General features: G+C 34.8%; 1 protein-coding gene across 1 annotated transcript; it reads right to left on the reverse strand.

Annotated features, from left to right (window-relative positions):
• Nucleotides 1–1,304: 1,304 nt before the first annotated feature.
• Nucleotides 1,305–13,756, reverse strand: LOC121406345. Its single transcript, XM_041597382.1, has 3 exons — nt 13,595–13,756; nt 2,401–3,143; nt 1,305–1,493 (listed from the first exon to the last, which is right to left on the reverse strand). Exons 2-3 carry the CDS (start codon nt 3,104–3,106, stop codon nt 1,411–1,413), a joined length of 789 nt encoding a protein of 262 aa, XP_041453316.1. The 5' UTR covers nt 3,107–3,143; nt 13,595–13,756; the 3' UTR covers nt 1,305–1,410.
• Nucleotides 13,757–21,883: the final 8,127 nt, after the last annotated feature.

The following is a 21,883-nucleotide window of genomic DNA, read 5'->3' on the forward strand; positions in this document are numbered from 1 at the left end:
TTAGGAAACTGGCCCCTAATGGTAAAATTACTTGAAAGACTGAAACCACATATTTCTGATAAGAAAGCAACCAACGTTACAATAGTCCATATCACTTATACAATGCACACTCACCCCAAATTGCCGATTTGATATTGATATCGTCATATGAATTTTACATAATTTCGAATTGTCAAAGGTATATCTAATCTGATTTCTTTCAAACTCTCGCAATTACATTTCATATAGTTTCCCTTCATTTGGATCAGTTTACAAGGGTGGATTCCACGGGGAGTGCAGATCAATGAATAGGATGAAAAGAATAGATTAAAATGAATGTGAAAATAATTAATTTTACATATTTACTAATCAGAGACCTCGTATCTCACCACGAACGAATAAGTTTCATAACCAAATATATAGACCTATATATATACAATGTTCAGCAGATTTAATATTTTCAATCATAAAATACAAAAACCTTTTAACTAGCTTGGTCTCTTCCAAATCTTGCTTTGTTTTCAAGATATTATCATTGCTTTGCCCCTGAAACGAAATTTAAAAAAATGCATAAACGAGACTACATAGTGTCTAGAACGAAATAATTCAATTCGAATATCCTTTCTTTGCATGTGGTTATTTTTTCAAGTTAGTTTGTGAAATTCCATTTTTTTTCAGAAATTCATTTAATGATAATTCATTAAAAAATGGGATCAGTCTTGTATTAGGCCTTCAGCACTTCTGGGGTGGTATTATTCAATATTGGTCGAGTGCGTCGGAGATTGGACTAGTCTTGTATTAGGGCCTTAAAGGGACGGTCCGGGCTGGAAATATTCATATATAAATAATTAGAGTAGAATTCATAGACAAAAATGCTGAAATTTTCATAAAAATCGGATAACAAATAACAAAGTTATTGAATTTTAAAGTTCATCAATATGTGAAAACAGTTATACGCACATCGTAATGAATACTCATTAGGTGGGCTGATGATGTCAAATTTCCACTTTCCTTTTTCTTATGTTATTACATGAAATCATAAATGTTTCATTATTTGATACATGTGTAGATGATGTGTCTCCATTATGATCAAATAAGGTATGGCAATAAATAACCAAAGCACTTAATCAGTTGTCAATCCAATTGTTTCAGTTCTCGGTAGAAATTTTTTGAATAAACCCAATTTCCTATAATAAAAATACAAAAGAACAAGTGGGGATATGACATCACCGGCCCACCTAATAAATATTCATAAAGGCATGCCAAGAACTGTTTCACCGGAATAATGCAAGTTTCTAAAATTCAATAACTTCGTTATTTGTTATTCGATTTTGATCAAATTTTCAGCACTTTGCTTTGTGATTTTTATTTATTTAGATATAAATATTTTCAGCCCGGGTATCCCTTTAAGCACTTCTGGGGCGGTATTATTCAATATCGGTCGAGTGCGTCGTTGAATTTATTCCGCATCAGGATGACCAAGCGATTGGCTCCCTTCCTGCGACCAGCATAACCTGTAGATTATGGATGACAACAAAGTATATAAATTAGCCCGAAATAAAAATTATTATTCAGTTCCGGTTCCTTTATTCAGGATAAAACATGATTAGTTTTTCTTCATTAATCATCAATAGCAAAAAAGCAAGCAGATAATTTGCGAGGGTGCATAGGGCCTTAAAGAGAAGTGAAAGTAGTTGCAGTAAACACTGATTTCATGAGAAAGTCTGTAAAACCAGACTTAATTGTAAGTATATCGGATCTAGATCTGGTACACTTACATAAACTGAACTTTGTGAAATCTTGAAATTTACGCTGAAAAATGTTCACACTGAAGATCACCAACACAGATAGGCACACGTGGAACAGTGTATTATTATTACTCGAATAAAGACCAGACGTAAGTGGAAGTGACCGAATGCACGCTTATTTTGCTTATTTCTCAGCAATTACACAATTTCTTCCAGAATGCTTTGGCACGTATTTTTTATTCATACAAACAGACACTTGGGTGGTCATTATATTAGATTCTGTAAAAAGTCATTTTGAGATCGTTACCAGAACTGGAATTTATCTTTAATTGGAAACGAAGTTGAGAGCGCTCAGGGTAAATAATTTGACACTTCAAGATTATATGGTAGAAAATACTTTTTTGACTTGAAGATAAGTTCGGGTAGAAAAAGACATCCTAACCCCTTATCGCTTCCCCCGGTCAAATAATATGGATATTTCAGTGGTAAATTGACAAAAAAGTCACCATTTATACATCTTTATTTTCTTGAATTCCATCCTTTTTTTCCGCAATTTATCTTCCGTTTCCTATCCTATTTTCGTAGCTACTGCATGGGGGGGGGGGGAGGGGTCGAGGTATCGCGCCTCTGAAATTAATGATAATCTCATAAAATTGAAATGAAATTATTTTACCTTGGCTGAACCATTGTTTGGTTCCATCACAAAAGTCGGCATAATCATCATATCCCGCCGTCTCTGAGCCAATGTCGAGGAGACTGTCGGCCAACTGCTCGTAAGGGGAGTCAACTTGCACACCAATGACCGTGTAGAAGGATTTCCGGCCGTGACAGAGTGACTCCAAAACGGGGATGGCTTCGGTGAGCAGGTCGGTGTAATACTCGGTCAAGATGTCCTCATAGAGCGTGCCCAGTGTCGGCTCGAACAACTTATTCGCGTTTGGACAGATGGTTGTCGCGTTATTGGGGTCAATTCCATACAAGTTTTTTGTGGCATTTGCCACCAATTTAAAGACAAGATCGTAATCATCACGACGTTGACCACTGTTGCTACCAACGCGCCGGCGGCCAGGGTCCAACAAGGCAAGCGTGCGGATATACTCTGTCACGAACGTGCAGAATTTGGTGGGGTCAAAATCGTCGGCTTCCTGCAGGATGTACTTACACACTGGTTGTACCAATTTCTTCGTATTACCAAAGAAACGATTGACGTAATTCAGGTGATCCAGTAGAGGCAAGATGTCAGTGCAGGTGTATTCTAGAGCATCGAGTAATCGGTACGACTCGATCGGACGGTTGTCATCGAACCGATTGTTTGACCTTGACGAATAACCGGTTGCGATGACGGCAGAGAGGAAGACGAGTGCAACGATTACCTTCATGATCGATTGCTGTCTATATGCTTCTTGAACTTGTTTTCTGTGGTAGTAGTAATAATACAACAATTAAATAAGAAATGTATGAATTCATGGTTTTTACGAAATGAAATATAAGAAAACAATATGTATAACTTCATTCTATTTTGCAAGACTTGGTAAAGTACTGTCATTACAAGTTCGAGTTGGGAGTTATAATTTGCAATAGAAAAGTGTTGTGTGCTATTTCTATTTGATGACGACTTCAATTAATGGTTTGGTATGATAATAGAAATTATGCTGTTCGACTGATGGACATGTAGGAACATGGAAAGTTTAAGATATCTCATAAATAGGCCCATGTTGTATATTTAATGGTAGAATTGCAATTATTCCCACGAAAATAATGCATCACTATTCGTTCGCTGTGCTCTCTTACGAAGCATAGCTGCTAAATTGCAGATGAAGTTGCATGTCAGGCGTCAACGAAGTAAAATGAGGGGGGGGGGGGAGAGCAACAGGAACATATAAAGGATAAGCACACCCGTCATTTTTGTACGGAAAAATAGGGAAAGCCGATAAAGTTCAATTTTTTTTAAAGCAAACAAAAAGTAGCCTCGTTAACTGACCTGACTCATGATTATCGAATTCTATATTCCTAAAATATTTGGGCTAATACATTGACAAAAAATAAGTGATTTAATTTAGTCCTTTGCTCGAAATATGAAACAAGGGCATAGAGTACGTCGTGGACAGCATAAAATAGTAAAAACATTTTTGAAGGGAATTGACAGTGATATGCATATGATTTATGGTATGCATCTCTCTTACCTCTTGGAATGAAAAAGAATAAGTGCAATCAATCAATCAATCAATCAAACCTATCATATTTTGTTTATTATGTTGTCATTATGAGAAAAAAATACTTCTGTCATGACAAAAAATATACTGTAGAAAGAGGGGTTTATTTTTTGGCTCATCGCGTCGCTCAGTTACTTTCTAAAAAGAACCGTATTATAAGAATAATGAAATAATTCGTTGCCCCCATTATGCAACTTAATTCTCATGAATGTACACACGCCCTTAGTCTGTTCATGCGTCAGAAAAAATTCTTACATTTTGCGAAACCAAGCGAGATCTGGGGCCTGTTGCAGAAAGAGTTGCATTAAAACGCAAGTAAAAAAAATCAGTCGCAAGTCCCAAATGAGCGCTGTTGATTGGTTGAAAATCAAGTTGCGCAAGATTTTGGAATTGCGATTAATTACAACTGTTTCTGCAACGGGCCCCTGCACTGTAATTCGATGCGGCTCGGGTTTTCCAAGATGAGTAACAGGGCTCGAGGTTGGGGATTCCCCGAACGGCTAACTAATACAAATTCAAATTCAAAGTGTATTGATATAGAATCCTGACACTGAAGGATCATCATCAAAAACAGAAAAAACATTAGAAAAAATAATAATGCAACATAAGCATAACATAGTAACGAGGTTTAAAAAAAAGAAACAAAGAAAAAAAATACCAATCTTGGATGAAATGCTAGATGCGATATACATAATGATCAATGCATAAATATAAACACATACATAATACACACCCACACTGTAAAAAATGAAGTGCCAACTCAGCACTCACAGCGCCTGGGGAGTGACCGCACCACGAGTGCTGATTTTTTAGTTCAAATTTAAACTAGAAAATCAGCACCTGCAGCGCAGTCACCATACAAGCACTCCAAGTGCAAAATTAGCACTTCATCTTTTACAGTATATACAAATACATAAGCATAATATCATCTAGACTTCATCTTTTTCTTTCAAGCATAAGTCTCTCCACGTACACATAACTTATTCCTATAACACATATTTTGCTGATATCCATGTCATTTCTACCTAATATCAATTGGAATATGTTTTTGTTAGTTATTTTCATAAAATCCGGCAATACTTCCTTTAACATGTTTAACTTGTTAAATAATTTATTTCGGGGTTCTTCGAGGGCCTTACAGTGTACAGCGATTATGGTATTCATCCTCTACATAAGTCGAACAAACGGGGCATATTCTATCGTTTACAGCAATCCTATTATATCTACCTTTTGTTCTATCATAAGTTCACTATTGCTTATTCTTAACCTTGCAAAATTAGTGATGTGCGTCTTTTCAATATAAATAATAGTAGGTAATTTTCAATCTCAATCTTTTTTCAGTGTTTTATAGGTTCTTAGTTTATTGCATTGGTCATACAAATGTTGGGTATTATCGTTTAGTCTGTTTTTCCATGATATTATACATGTATAACGATCATTGAGTTTGTTCACAGTTGCTTTCAGAAGAGCTCTTTTTGAGAAGGTTCCCTGGTTTTCCCACACATGAAGGAAACTGATTTGTTTTATTAATATTCGTATGTAATTTTGGAACCCGTTATTAAAATGAAGCGACACATCATATGCTCTTTTTACACGACTGTTATCTTTTATTGAAATTACGTGGTGCAAGTATCCAGTGCTATGTTTCAAAGCTGAGACATACAGTGCGCATAAAAAAGGGACAGTTTTGAAAAGTCTATTAAAAATTTGTTTCAAAATATTATATCTATATTTTGATGTTAATAGATGCTCTGAGATCTTATCTTTAAAATGCCATTTTAAAAGATAAATTTTGTTCATGCTTGAGCGAACACGGGACGTTTTTGTCGGGGGTTCAAAAAGAGGCTTGCGATAAAATGGCAGAAATGAGACATTTGATGATTAGACTTTTGGCTTATCAGCAGACTCCCTCTTAATCTTTTCATTATCTTTGCCATCATTTTCAAATTATGCTGTCAAATTTCATTTACAAATTTATTCATTTACCTGAATTATTTTGTTTTTTTATTTAAACTTCTTTTACCTTTGATTTTTTTTCATAAGTAAGAAAAGAAGACTTTTTGTCAACCAAAGTAAGAAGATTTGGATTATTGATTGGGAGAATTTGTAATTATTCAAATCCTTTTTCATGTGAAACAAATTATGCTATGGTTCCTATAAAAGACATGTCTTTGAATCCTATTTTCAAGGGGTTATTGAATCCTTCAACAAGTTTTAATTATGTGCTTGACAGGGCAAACAGGAAAGGATTCATGTCTTTCAATGGCAATGGTGTATTGAGTCAATTTTGAAGGAGCAAGCTATGGCAGATCGGGTAAAATGTATTAAAAGTTGTGAAGCGAGCAAGCAAACGTTTCCAATTTCTTATTAAAATATCCAATTTTTTTTTATTTTGACATAATATTCAGAAAATGATATATTTCATTTTCTATGTTTTCTTTTATTTTCCTTTCCACTTTTTTTTCTTAGTCATGATTTTTCTGCTTTTTTTAGGGGGGGGGAGCATCCCGAGCCCCCATCCATCAGTTTGCCACAGTTCAAAGGCACCATAAGCTTTGTAGCACGCAATGAAAGGATTTGAAAAAAAACACGCTCTCCCATACTTCGGTTAAAAAAAATGTTCTTGCCAAAAGAAGGAATGTTCAAAGCTAAAAGAGAACTTATTAAAAAGGAACAACAACATAAATATTCAAGCAAATAAGTAAATTTGGAAATGAATTTTTACCACATAATTCGAAAAATGATGGCAAAGATAATAAAAAGGTTATAAGGAAGTCTGCTGATTAGCCAGAAGTCTAATCATCATGATCATCATATTCATCATTTTATGCCATTCTGGCGCAAGCCTCCTTTTTAACCCCAGACAAAAAAAAAATCCGGGTTCGCTCAAGCATTTATTTTATTTGTCTTCTTTACCCCGGGTAGCCTGTACAGTGCTTTAGACACTGTTGTCAACCAGGGCCCTGCACAATACATATATACACAATCAAAAGAACACATTATATACAACACATTATAAAGTCGACATTGTTACACTGCAGTACGAAGAGAGAAAAATGATTTGAGTTCTTGAAAAAGGAAGCAGTATTGAGAATTGACAGGAAAACAAGGAATATTGATAGGTATGTATTTTCATTATTATAGGTTACTACGTTTTTATACTTATAAATTTATCAATGGAGTGAAAATGCAAGGGTGAATCTACAAATCGATCTAACATCCCAAAAAACTCATTGAACTATGAGCATATACCACATCCACAAATTACTTATACTTAAAAAAAAGATGAATTACACTTATACTACAGAGTTGTTATTACTTATCAACATTCATTCGACTAAATCATATTATTCTAGTTAAATAACAATTATTATCATTTATTTTACACAGCATATCAAATATTACATTAACGAAACTAAATTATTATACTGGAATTTGAAGGAGACTTCGGAGCACCTATTGGCACCTAAATATAGAGATCATAATTTGAAACAAAAATTGTGTAGACTATTCAAATCTGTCACGTTTTTTGATACGCACTGTATAAGGGATATCGCCCAATATCGGCCAAAATAGCACTATTAGTCGCTGATCTATGAACGCCAAGAACCGTTTTTAAGTATTGGATATGTATCTTTTCAGGAAGAAATTATTTATACAGTTTTTCTTTTTCTTTATCTTCACGTAAGAGAGTTGGTAAACTCCAAATTTCAGTACAATATAATAGAATGGGTTTTACACATGAGTCAAATATTGGGGGCAAACACATCGTTTTGCCCCCCCCCCCATCACTCCGCATAATTGTGCACAAATAAAATAAGAGTGTAATGTTACACAGCAAGCGAGATTGAGATAGACAACTCGTTCTTTATTTTTCAAATCGTGCAAAAAATGTCCGCTTTCAGAATGGAATATCAAAATTTTCTGCTCGCGCTTCGCGCTCGCATCATTTCTGTAGCAAACACCCATATTTTTCATGATTAAATAGGTGAATAGAATGTCCCGTTTTCAGTTCTAAACCTCAAAAGAACTCCTGGTTCGATTTGCAATAATCTCCTGTTGGATATATATCTTGTTCTTTATTAAAATCGTCCATTAAACTGCCATTTTTTCAGTTCGAAAAATCAGAAGTTTCAGCTCAAGCTTTGCGCTCGCATCTATTGGTCTGTTAGATACCCATCTTAATCATTAGTACCGAAAATGCTTAGAATATCAAGCTTTCAGGTCAGAAAATAAAGAAATTTCAGCTCGCTTTCGGCACTCGCATTATCTGTAAAGTGAAATATGTATCCTCCTCAGGAGTATATTATACACATATATAGGCGAAAAATTACAAGACGATTTGACGTTGCTGATAGACCACAATTTTAATCCCCGAGCTTTCGGCCTTAGGCCTTCTTCATGGGTTCTATACAAAAATGAACGAAACAAAATAATAGTACAGAAGGAGGAACAGATGGACATATACATGTACATATAATACTGATGTAATAAAATACGTAACAATGACGTTTTACGTATACAATATATGCAAATACATATACATACATATACAAAATACATGCACATATAAACATAAATACATATATATATATATATACATACATATGCACACATACACATATGATGTACAGACATGACGAATATATAGAAATAAATGTATCTAATGTGGGGTAATTTTACCTGGGTCTTTGGGGTCTTTCGAGCTTACTCGGAGGTGTGCAGTGTCGTGCGTTCGGTTTCTGGTGTGATGTAGAAAATGCGTGACTTAGGTTCATTCAAGTGAAACGGTAAAGGTATATGGTCATGGTCAGGTCTACACAAACACCTTCCCATTCTACACCAGTCAAACAAAATGAAAGATATATTCCCTCAACCCCCTACAACATCCTTCCGTCGAGGACGCACTCTTAAAGATTTACTTGTACGGGCACGAGACCCATCCCAGCTCCCCAACAAACCAGTGACACCTCTAATGCCGGGTTTTTCAAATGCCCATCGCCCAGATGTGTTCTCCACAAACATATCATAGAAACAAAACAATTCAGGAGCACAGTCACAGGACAAGAATATACTATAAGATCCAACATAAACTGCAAATCCCGCTGGGCAATATACCTCATCACATGTTCACAGTGTGGTAAACAATATGTAGGAAAAACAGAAACAACCATATACACACGCTTCAACAACACTCGATCAGAAATAAGAAACTACCACACCCCACAACACAAAACATTGCCGTACACAACACACTTCAATCTCCCAAACCACTCAGTAGAAAATGCAATGATAACCGGTATCGAACTCATCAACAACGAATCACACAACACTATCCTCCATAGAGAATCATTCTGGATACACAAACTCAAAACACTTCACCCACACGGTGTAAATGTTGAGGAATAGAGAGGTCCTGTCCCAAATTACGACTTATACCATTTACGATACTAAGTTAGACATTGTTATCATCGATATTTTTATGAACATATATATATATATATGTGTGTGTGTATATATGTATATATATATATATATATATATATATGTATATATGTATATATGTATATATATATAAGTATACTTTATGAACATATATATATTTTTTGTGAACATATATATTTCAATTAATGTACTGCATTACAATTTATAACCGTATCTAGTCATTTACTTGTATAAATTGTAATTAGTCTTTATGATGTACCCTCTCGAATTTATCGGTGTGATAACAATGTATTGTTTAATAATCCACCCCGACCATATACCTTTACCGTTTCACTTGAATGAACTTAAGTCACGCATTTTCTACATCACACCAGAAACCGAACGCACGACACTGCACACCTCCGAGTAAGCTCGAAAGACCCCAAAGACCCAGGTAAAATTACCCCACATTAGATACATTTATTTCTATATATTCGTCATGTCTGTACATCATATGTGTATGTGTGCATATGTATGTATATATATATATATATATGTATTTATGTTTATATGTGCATGTATTTTGTATATGTATGTATATGTATTTGCATATATTGTATACGTAAAACGTCATTGTTACGTATTTTATCACATCAGTATTATATGTACATGTATATGTCCATCTGTTCCTCCCTCTGTACTATAACCGGCCAGAACTACTATTTTGTTTCGTTCATTTTTGTATAGAACCCATGAAGAAGGCCTAAGGCCGAAAGCTCGGGGATTAAAATTGTGGTCTATCAGCAACGTCAAATCGTCTTGTAATTTTTCGCCTATAAGTAGTTGGTACAAGACACAGTCGTCATGTTAAAGAGTGGATGCATGTTTACATTTGTAATTATACACATATATATATATATACATTCACACACACACACACACATATATATATATATAGCCCTATGTGTGTGTGTGTGGGTGAGTGATTTTGCCCCCCCCCCCCATCTGAAAAATGGATTGACGCCCCTGAATACATGCATTGCCCAGTGATGCTGCAGCATCCCCAGTAAATTATCACAACTAAGATTACATCATAGACATCATAGGCGATTAAAAATTGAAATGAAAAGTAGGAAAAGGGGAAAGAGAGAGGAGGATCGAAAGATCGACTACCCGTATAATTATGAAAATACTCTGGCTCCGCCTCTACAAACAGCGATAACTAACGTTTTGAGGACAAGTCCACCCCAAAAATAATTGGTGTGAATGAATATAGAAAAATCAAACAAGCATAACACTGAAAATTTCATCAAAATCGGTTGGAAAATGAGAAAGTTATGAAATTTTAAATTTTTGCTTGATTTCACAGAACAGTTATTATTCACATCCTGGTCAGTATGCAAATGAGGAGACTGATGACATCATCCACTCACGATTTCTTTCGTATTTCATTACATGAAATATGAATTATTGTAATTTTTTCTCTTTGTCATGTGAAACGAACGTTTAGGCTTATTCCTCCCTGAACATGTAGAATTACCACTGTTTTAACATTCTGTGGTTCAAACAATAGGGTCCTTATTGTCAAATCAGTAATTGAATTATTGTATAATTCAAACAATGACAAACAAAGAAATAGTGAGTTTTTTGTACTAAGAAGTGTTTATCGACAACTTCAATTCATATACAAAATAAAATACATATAGCAAATAGAAGTTTGATGTCTTTACAAATTGATGAATACCTTGACAACTCATACATTTAAGATTTTTTTTTTCCCTTAAGCGTTACAATAAAACACAATATCAGGCATCTTCAAATACATTATCATATTCAACATTGACGATAATTATATACATTAAGAATAAGCTTTTACAATAAATTCAATATGTTCATTTTTCCCAGTGTCGAATATTAACATAAAAAAGAGATTTTCCAAATATACAAAAAGAAATAATTAATAAAACCTCAACGAATTGAAGCTAAGATAAAAAAACTGTCATATCATCTGCATAAAGTGTAATCTGATTTAAAGTGAGGGACATCATCGATACTCTCATTTGCATATCACTGAATTGTGCATATTACTGTTTTGTGAAAAACAAGCCAAACTTTAATGTCACAACTTTTTTTTATTTTACATGCGATTTTGAAGATATTTCAGTGTTATGCTTCTTTGAACTTTCTATATTGATTCAAATGAACTTTCTTCTGGGATGAATTAGCCTTTGAGGGGTTCGAATATATTTCATGGTATTTCTTAATTTGATTCTGACAGCTAGACATGGATAGAAGAGACCTTTGACTAAATCTAAAAAATGTCAACCAACTCAGTTTGGGGTAAAATCTAACAAACATAAATTGTGTGGGCGAGTTTAAAATAAAAGGATGTAGCATTCTAACGGGGCTATTCTTTTCACCAGGTGGTTACGCCAAAATCCTCTTTTAGAATATTTAAACTCCTATTATCATGATGGAAAATTAGCGGACAAGTCAATAGGCTAGCGCATCCTGTAAGAAGTCCCTTAAAACTCTTTTGTTCTAGGCAACTGCCTTCATTAATACATGCCATTGTTTGTATAAATAAGTTGACTGAAATTGTGAGCGCTTTGGGCAATGTGGGAAAAGCGCGTTATAAATGTTTTTTTTTAAATTATGTGTTTTATTGGTATTCAAAATCACATATAATCACAATATTTACAGGTAATTGGAATGATTTGAAACAGTTCAAAAGCAGTAAAATCACAAAACAAAGATGAAATAAAAAAATAAATGGAAAAAAAATAAAAAGGGTGACATAAATCAAAATAAAACATTGGACGATACAGGATACTCTAAAGGGAATACACATCGAGATAAATTTACATGTACAATCAATTGTAGCATATTACTCTGCGCATTGTACAAGTCTCAATTTACATGATTTAAGATACAAAAACAAATAGAATGGAAAAGGGGGAACTACCTGCATTCCCCGACAATTAAAGGAGCTAAGTTTGATCAACATATTAGGTTTTGTTCTAAACTTTGATTGAATAGATGCTTGCAAATTAGACTAAGAAAACTATGCAGAGAACAAGTGAAGTCTAATAAGATTATACACGAGTTCACATTTACATAAAAATCAGTTTGGTCACCAAAAAGAGAAAAAAGAACAAAACAATCATTGCCAAAAATAAACAAAAAACAAAAAAAGAAAAAAGTCAAAAATATCATTACAATAGCTTAAAGGGAGCAAAAGTGCAAGATGAAATGCAGAGCCTCAAATTAAGTAACAGCTCTGCATTCAGCACAAATCCAAAAATCAGTAATACAACAAAAAGCATCCAAAATTCAACGATGTTTAAAAGAGGGTAAAATAAATTTACAAGCTTCAGCATTAAAATTTAAAAAGGACATATAACACTTGCAAGTATACATATACATTATGCATGCATATTTAATCACAAGTAAGTTACAAAAATGCACCTTTTATGTGTATGATTATGCATACACTAATACAAACAATCTTATGACCATATGAAATAATAATAAAAATGAACATACAAGTATAAAGAGTCCAACTATGCTAAACAAACAAGTATAAAAAGTCCAACTATGCTAAACAAACAAGTATAAAAAGTCCAACTATGCTAGTAAAGCTGTGCCAAACAAGGTGATATAAGACTTTGGCATGGCATGATACTAAAAAAGGAAAGTGAACTGACATTTAAGTTCCACCATTCAGATCAACGTAACATAAAGTATACAAGAGAAAACACACCTCTAAAAAAGTTCACTGACAAAGTTCAACAAAATATGTTCATGAACAAAATAAAAAACAAGAACTTGGCAAAGTATGGCATCATAAGATATAATGGAACAAGCTAGACAGTTATTTTACAATAACAAGCTTTCCTGAGGTATCTCTGTAGGCCAACTTGTCCGGATACAAAAAGAATAGCCTTTTCCCATTTTCCTTTAGTTTTTTTAATTCATCCATCTTTTCCTGGAATCTCGATTGGTCGACATACTTGAGGATAATATAAAGTTTCACCCTGCGGAAGCTCTCGAATCACTTTTTTCGAACACCGCTGAAAATTGGACGCTTTGTCGTGAACTAAATCACAGACATCTTGCCATGCCGCAAGATTTATGGAGCGCTCCGCGCGTTATAAATGTTATTATTATTACTATCATTATAAACTTGAATTTGAAGCAATGCGAAAAAATATTTATTGAAATACTTACCTCTTAAATTCAGGAAACTCGAGTTCGCACGCAAGACTGTTATGCAGTATGGAGAGCTAATTTAGATGTACGATCGATGCGGTGAGGATCAGTGGTATGAGGACCAAACCCGTTGGAACGTATTTAAGTAGCTTTGCTTTCGCACAGGAGGGTGTGTGATCGTGTGTGTGTGTGTGTTGCTCGGGAAAAAGGTTTGGTTATTAATGAATCAACACATTCTTGCGCAAAGTTCCATGAGGGGACTTTTTATGAGGACATAATGATACGTGGCGCCACGCCATACGCTTCTTCATTATGTTGACATTTTTTGTGGAAATCCCCAGATTTCAAAATAATGTTTTGACTACGATCACAAATCCCAATGGATTTGTTATAATTCGTTATGTTATTTTAAAAATATTTTGTCAGGTTTTTCAACTGAATAAAGACTGCTACACTCTAAATTCAAAGGATTTAGATTTAAAGGTCAAGTTCACCCCAGAAAAATGTTGATATGTAATATCAATAAATAGAGAAAAATCAAACTAGCATAATGATAAAAATTTCATCAAAATCGGATGTAAAAAAAAGAAATTAATGGCATTTCAAAGTTTCGCTTATTTTTCCACAAAACAGTGATATGAACAACTCAGTGATATGCAGATGAGTAAGTTGGTGATGTCCATCACTCACTTTCTTTTTTTTAATTGTACAATATTTCAATACAGATTTGACAATAAGGACCAACTTGACTGAACCATATAGTATTAAACAATGCTAATTCCACATGTTCAGGGAGGAATTAATCGTTGTTTCGCTTGACAATGAGGAGAAAATAAGAGCATTTCATATTCCATATAATAAAATACAAAAGAAATAGTGAGTGGATGACGTCACCGGTTTCCTCATTTGTATACCGATCAGAATGTGCATATAACCATGATAACTGTTTTGTGAAATTAAGCGAAATTTCAAAATGTCATAACTTTCTTATTTTACATCCGATTTTGACGATTTTTTTAGCGTTATGCTTGTTGGATCTTTCCCTATTCATTCAAATCAACTTTCTGTTGAGGTAGATTTGCCCTTTAAGTAGCATTACATTCGCACGGGTCGGTGTGTGTTTGTTTGAGTGTGGGTGGGTATGGAATCCATGGAAAGGGGCTCGGTCATAATGAATCGACACATTCTTGCGCAATTCTTTCACGTGGAGACTTTTCTATGACTGTGGTCATAATAATACGTGGCGCCACGCCATACGCTCTGTCATTTTGTTGAGATGGCACTGCACTCTATTACAATTTAATCTTTGTGGAAATCCCCAGCTTTCAAATTTTTTTTTTAACAAGTGCACACCAAGTTACCAATAATGCATATAGCATTTTCATTTATTTGAAGGCAGGATAAAAGAGCATTGTACATTAAATACTTTGCTCACGGGCATAGGTGCCGCGGCCGGGGATCGAACCCCGGATTTTCTATGTATAGCCAGGCGCCTTAGACCACTCGGCCACGGCACCTGATGATGTTTTGACTTCGATCACAAACCAAAATTGATTTGTTATAATTTATTCTACAAATAAATTTTGTCAGATTTGATGTTTTTTCACCTGAATGATCAATAAAGACTACTACACTATAAACTCCAAGTATATGAAATTAATCCAGATCGGCTGTGAATAGTGACCAGCCGAATATAGATTGAGATTTAAACCTTGTATATTTAAATACAAATCTGAAATATTTGAATTCAAATCTTTTTAGATTTGAAAATTAATCCTAAAGATTTGAAATATATCAAAAATTTGACTGGTCCCTACCCACAGCTGATCTGAAAAAAGCTGACCGGGGGCCCAGGGCCTTGTAATCAAAAGCTTTTCTTCTTTCACCCATAACAGGGGCATTTATTTTCATTAAAAAATCAATTCCACATACAAAACAAAGAAATACAATTGCAAAATATCTGGCAAAATATTCCCCTTTTCCTTATGTCCTTATTAATGTCTAACATAATTCACAAAGGAAACCCATAATTTCTTTTCTCTCGCTTCTTTCGTCTGTACGTTTCTTAAAATCATCGATTCATAAATACTCCAAAGGGGTAATGATATGGTGTAAATCGTTTTGAGCCGTTATCGGAAAAGCGCTATAAAACTAGCTATTATTATTATCTTCTTTTCTTGGTAATCTTAAAACAAAACGTCAATATCTAGAGCAAGGTCTACTTCATGCACACCTTTAATCAAAATGGATAATTTGTGAAAGAAAGGTATTTTCAAATTGCAATCTTCCTTGATATTACAAACTCCATATGAGTCTATAGATGCCATTTCACCACATCCTCTGGTTTCCTTTAGAATTTGAATATGCACATATATATCCTTGGAATTAATTTACACCTCATCTGCAGATAACATCGATTTAAGATTGCGTTTAAGACTTTACAAAGTATGTGACATTTTCAAGTTGGTTAAAAACTGTAATTCCTGAAATTCAAGGACTATGTTTGGTTTGTACCTATCTGACAGCATGATCAATCGAAAAAAAAAAGCTTCATGATCAGTTTACTACACTCTAAAACAAGGTTTACCCAATATTGGGTAAAATGTGAGCATGCATGTTGATTGGGTAGAAAGATACCCAATGTTGACAATTTAACACAATGTTGCGTTGAAATAGCCCAATTTGGGGTAAAAACAATACCCATCAAACATGCATGTTCCCTTTCTACCCAATTTGGGTAAAATTTTACTCAGTGTTTTTAGAGTGTAAGCTTGATGCATTAGGACCTTGGCCCCGTCGTACAAAGACGATCCGATCAACCTAGACTATGGAAAGCCATCAACAACTTTCTTGGCAATTTAGTATAATTCTCTTTGTTTTCAAAGGACATTGTGCATAATAAAATGAAAACATGACATTGATCGATTTCCATATACACAGCAAAAACTGTGGTGTTAACCGGTGTACATAGAGGACCACACCAGCTATTTTACACCCGTGTTAAATTGGTGGTGTTAGTTTTACACCTATAGTGTTATTACAACACCTGTGGATGTTACATTTACACTCTTTGGTGTTATGTTCAATCTCTAGGGTGTTATTTTAACACCTCAGGGTGTGGTCCTCTATTAGCACCAATTGGTGTCAGTTGTAACACCACAGTTTTTACAGTGTACTTGAGGTTGATCGGATCAATCGTAACTCTATGGAAATCCATCATTGTCGTAAAAAATGCAAAATCTCCTTTGTTAACAAAAAGAACACTTCAAATTGTCAAGAAATCAATGAATTTATGGATATACATATCCACATTTTTTTGAACAAACATGCATTTTATATGTTGACTTTGCTGGCTTTCCATAGTTGCGATTGATCGGATCAAGGCATTTATTTCGTTTATATTCCTTTCTTATCTTGCATGAAATGAATGAAGAATAATGTTATGTATTATTGGTACCTCACGGTGAACGTATTAAAAAAACTATTTTAAGAAGCTGGGATTTTCCACCCCTAGCTAGACAAGTAAGGAGCGTATGATACGATGCCACGTATATTATGATGTCATAGAAAATCCCCCATGAAAGAATTGAGCAAGAATATTGCTGGCCCCCTAAACCCTGCATCCCACCGGATAAAACCAGTTAGTGAACAAAAGGCTCTTTGATTTGACAATGTTTCACCATCACAAAAAAAATCTAAATTGTTACTGAGCGGTTACTGGATAGTTTATTATTTCATGATATGCATGGGGCATGGTTTTGACAAATATATTTACACAAAATATTCCAAAAAATACAGATATTTGCCAATATCATTATTTCATGCAAAGTTGCTGAAAATGCAGTTTACACCTATTCCATGCACTGTATTAAAGAGACCAAACCAGAATTGTGATGAAAATAATTATAATTCTTATAGGATGGGGAATAAATTTCATTGATTAAAAAAAAATCTAAATCTAATTTTGATTTGGTCCCAAATAATAGGTGCCTATAGATTGACTTTAAGAGTTTAAGACTTTTCAAGAATTTCAAGAGTGAAGGTTCATTCTCTCAAAATGATCATTGCAGATAAATTGTCAATTTTATTTCGATTTATTATGCATTCTGATTCAAAAAGCAACATTTCACATTATAAAGTACATAATGATGGGGGGAAATGTATAAAAGGATATTTACTGTTATTATTAAAAAACACAACAATGATCCTCATTTCTTTCTAGTAGAGGTGTGAAAATGATGATACGTCACTCTTAAGAGGATATGCTGAAATGGATCGTGACAACCCCCACTTTACAGCAATATATCATAAAAGACCACTATTTCTACTACTACCACTACCACTACTACTACTGCCACCACCACAACCACCACAACCACTACAGTAGCAGTAATAATAGTAATGATAATAATAACAACAATAATGATAATAAGAATAATCATAATGATAATTGTAGTAATAACGATAATTACAATAATAATGATAATAATAATTATTATTATAATAATTTTTATTATTATCATTGCTAGAAAAAAAACCCTGTTACTTCATCAGAAGTCTCTTAGAGTTCTATAAAAAAATACATCTTAAAGTTACCCTAGCTTCAGCAATGCAGCTGTTACCATCCTTTGCTTTTCAATTAATAAAAGCTAATTACCCATTTACCTCGCCTGGGTTGAGTGCAGCGCAATGTGAACAAATTCCTTCCTGAAAGAAGTAACTTCATTGGTGGGAATCGAAGATCCTCTGAAAGGCCAGAGATGCAGGGGCGTCGATCCATTTTTCAGATGGGGGGGGGGGCAAAAATCATGAATCAACTCTCCAAAGGCAAAACAAACAAACTCACCCTCACACACACACACACACACACACACACACACACACACACATATATACATATATATATATATATATATATATATATATATATATATATATATATATATATATACACACACACATATATATATATATATATATATATATATATATATGTATATATATATATATATATACATATATATATAATTTATGTGACTCATGAGATAAGACACATTATCTGACCAACAAATTATGCGAGCGCGAAGCGCGAGCTGAAATTTTGTAATATACTGACCTGATAACAGGAAAAAGTGCCTGTTTAGAACTGTTTGTAGTAACTCATGAGGAGAATACATATCTCACTACACAGATAATGCGAGTGCCAAGAGCGAGCTGAGACCTGAAAGTTTGATATTTCAAGCATTTTTGGTACCAATGATTAAGATGGGTATCTAAAACAAACAATAGATGAAAATTTTGATGTTTCGATCTGAAAAAAAAATGAGTTTAATGGAGGATTTTAATAAAGAACAAGATGAATAATATAGGATCCAACAAAACATTATTGCAAATCGAAGCGGGAGTTCTTTGAGGTTTAAAACTGAAAACGGGACATTCTATTCACCTATTTAATCATGAAAAGTAAGGGTTTTTGCTACAGAAATGGGGCGAGCGCGAAGCCAAGCTGAAAAAAATTTATATTCCAATCTGAAAAGCGGACATTTTGAGCACGGTTTTAAAATTAAGAATGGGTTGTGTATCTCAATCTCGCTTGCTGATTTCTGTGTAACATTACAATCATATTTTATTTTTTGCACACGCGGAATTATTGGGGGGGGGGGGGCAAAACGATATGTTTGCCCCCCCAATATTTTCATTGGTGGGGCGATCGCCCCCCTGCCCCCCCCCCCCCAGGATCGACGCCTCTGCAGAGATGATCTTTCCTTAAATAGGTTCTTGTCATTTGATTGTTGTTCGATATTGGTTATCCGTCACACAAAACAATGCCGTTACCATAATGGACGTGTAATTCTTATTCTTGTATGCAATCATTCGCTGACCCTCCGGCGCTAGTCGATAGCAACTTTTTCCTACTATCCTATTATACACGTATAAACCACTTATACTCCACCCCACTTTCAAAACCATTCTGTGGCCCTAGCTGCTAATACTAAATAGGGAATTATTGCACCGGAAAGCAGAACGCTTTTCAGAACAGAGAAAATGTATTGTGAAATTTTCTTCATGACAAAGAGTAACCGAGAAGACTTTTTTCGAATATTAGTGATTCAAAACAGTTTCGTATTGAATCTAGACAAACAACATAATTGCATTTTCCCCGTCATATCCAAAACCTAGGACGAACTGTCGTTGCGGTTCACCAATTTGCGTCAAAAGACTTCCCAGCAGTTCTTTGTCATTTGAAGGACATTTCAATACATTCCCTGTGTCCTAGAAATCTGCGTGGCGGTACGAAAACACCCTATACATAAATCGACGGTAAATATTGGCAGTACAAAGACAGGAAATCCTTTCACTAAGTATATTTCATAAATGTTCATTGCATAGTTATATTTTTATGTTTGAATGAAATTTTCAACACTTCGGAGAAATCATTTTAGGGTCTTCTCAGTTAATGTGCAGGTATAAGATAATGGAGGGATATTATGGACACTAATGCACTCTAAAAACACTGAATAAGCTTTGACCCAATATTGGGTAGAAAGGGAACATACATGTTTGCTGGGTATTTTCTTTTACCCCATGCATATTGGGTCTTTTCAACGCAACACTGCGTAAATTCTTCAAAGTGTTTTTACCCAACCAACATGCATGTGTTCCCATTTAGCCCTTTATTGCGTAAACCTTTTTTTAGAGTGTAGGGCAATCGTCATATAGCCAACATTTTTAGCATTTATATATCGCTGTTAGTTAAAAATAATCAAAGGACTTTCTAATTTTCTACTCTCGAAGTGATTGTAAAATACAAAGTGGATGTCATGCAGAAAATATATACATGTACAGTAGGTTGGGGTTTTTTAAACGAGTTTTCTCTCTATGCAAAAAAACCCCTAAACAAGTTTTTCGCGGGCTTTACTTACACATTTTGGCCCCTAAACAAGTCGCCAGAATATGACCCCAGGGGAAAAACATACCCTATACACGTTTGGCTGGTCTTAAAAAAAGGCTTAAATACATGTACGTTTCAATGTGACCAAGATATTAGTCTCCGTATAACCGCACAGATTTGCAGGGTCTACAGCTCATCTTTGAGTTTGGTAGACATGGTAGAGTCGATCTTGATTCCGAGTGCACCAAGCAATCTTTCTCTCACCGTGAGGACAATCTTTTTTGAGCTCTTCCTGCGATCAGTATCATCTGTATTTTATAGGATAAAAAAGAAAACACACACATTCCCGTTACGGCACATTTTCATGTATCAATATCCACTTGGTATAATATCCATTTGGTCAAATTCTCACTTGGTCTGATAACCGTTAAAGGGTGCAGGCGCTGATCCAGGGGTTGAATGGGTCCCCCATCTAAGAGCCATTTCGTCCAATAGCCAGTTCATCTATGACCATTTCGTTTCATTACCAGTTGATCTAATATCCATTTTATTTTCATTCATGTCAGCCAATTAACACTTAGTCCATTTAAATCAAATGGTATATTGATTGAAAAGCTATTGGACCAACTGGTTACTGGACAAAATGATGAGCGGACGAACTTTTGACCATGTGGAAAGTAGACGAACGTTCAATAGGACCAAGTGGGTATGGACATGGGTGTCGATCGGTATTCTTGGTTGAGGGATGATTGACACAAATGTTCTTGTGGATGGGGATCTTTCAACATTACCCCCACTAAAATCACAAGTTAGGACATTTGGGAGTGGTTGATATGCATGGTGTTCTTGGAAATTCCTTTATTATTGTAGTGTACTGTACTCATTATAATCATCATGATCAAACTTTTCATTTTTTCATCATCATTATTATAATTTTTCTACCCTAAATTATTGGGGGGGGATGATAATACAGGCCATCCCCCACTTGAAATATTGGGGGGGATATATCCCCCCATCCCCCCCGCGATCAACACCCATGGGTATGGACCAGCTGCCAAATGGGTATTGGACAAACTGTCAATTGGACGAAGTGGGTATTGGAACAAAATGACAATTTGACCAACTTGCATGCAATGAAGTTAGACGAACTGGCAATTTATTGTGAAAAGTGGCCAACGAAATGGCTGTTAGAATGGGGACCCATCATCCCCTGGAATCCCCCATTCAGTAACGGGTATTAGATCAAATGGAAATTGGCCGAACTGTCAATTGGACCAAATGCATGGGTAGGCCTATTGATTGGAAATACTGTTAATCGGACCAAGGGGTATTGGAGCAAAATTGAAATTGGACTAAGTGAGTATTGGACCAACGGGAGAAAATGGGTTTAGCTCGAATGGTATTAGACGATGAGA

Source organism: Lytechinus variegatus, chromosome 19 (assembly GCF_018143015.1).
Source record: "Lytechinus variegatus isolate NC3 chromosome 19, Lvar_3.0, whole genome shotgun sequence".
NCBI classification, from domain to species: domain Eukaryota; kingdom Metazoa; phylum Echinodermata; class Echinoidea; order Temnopleuroida; family Toxopneustidae; genus Lytechinus; species Lytechinus variegatus.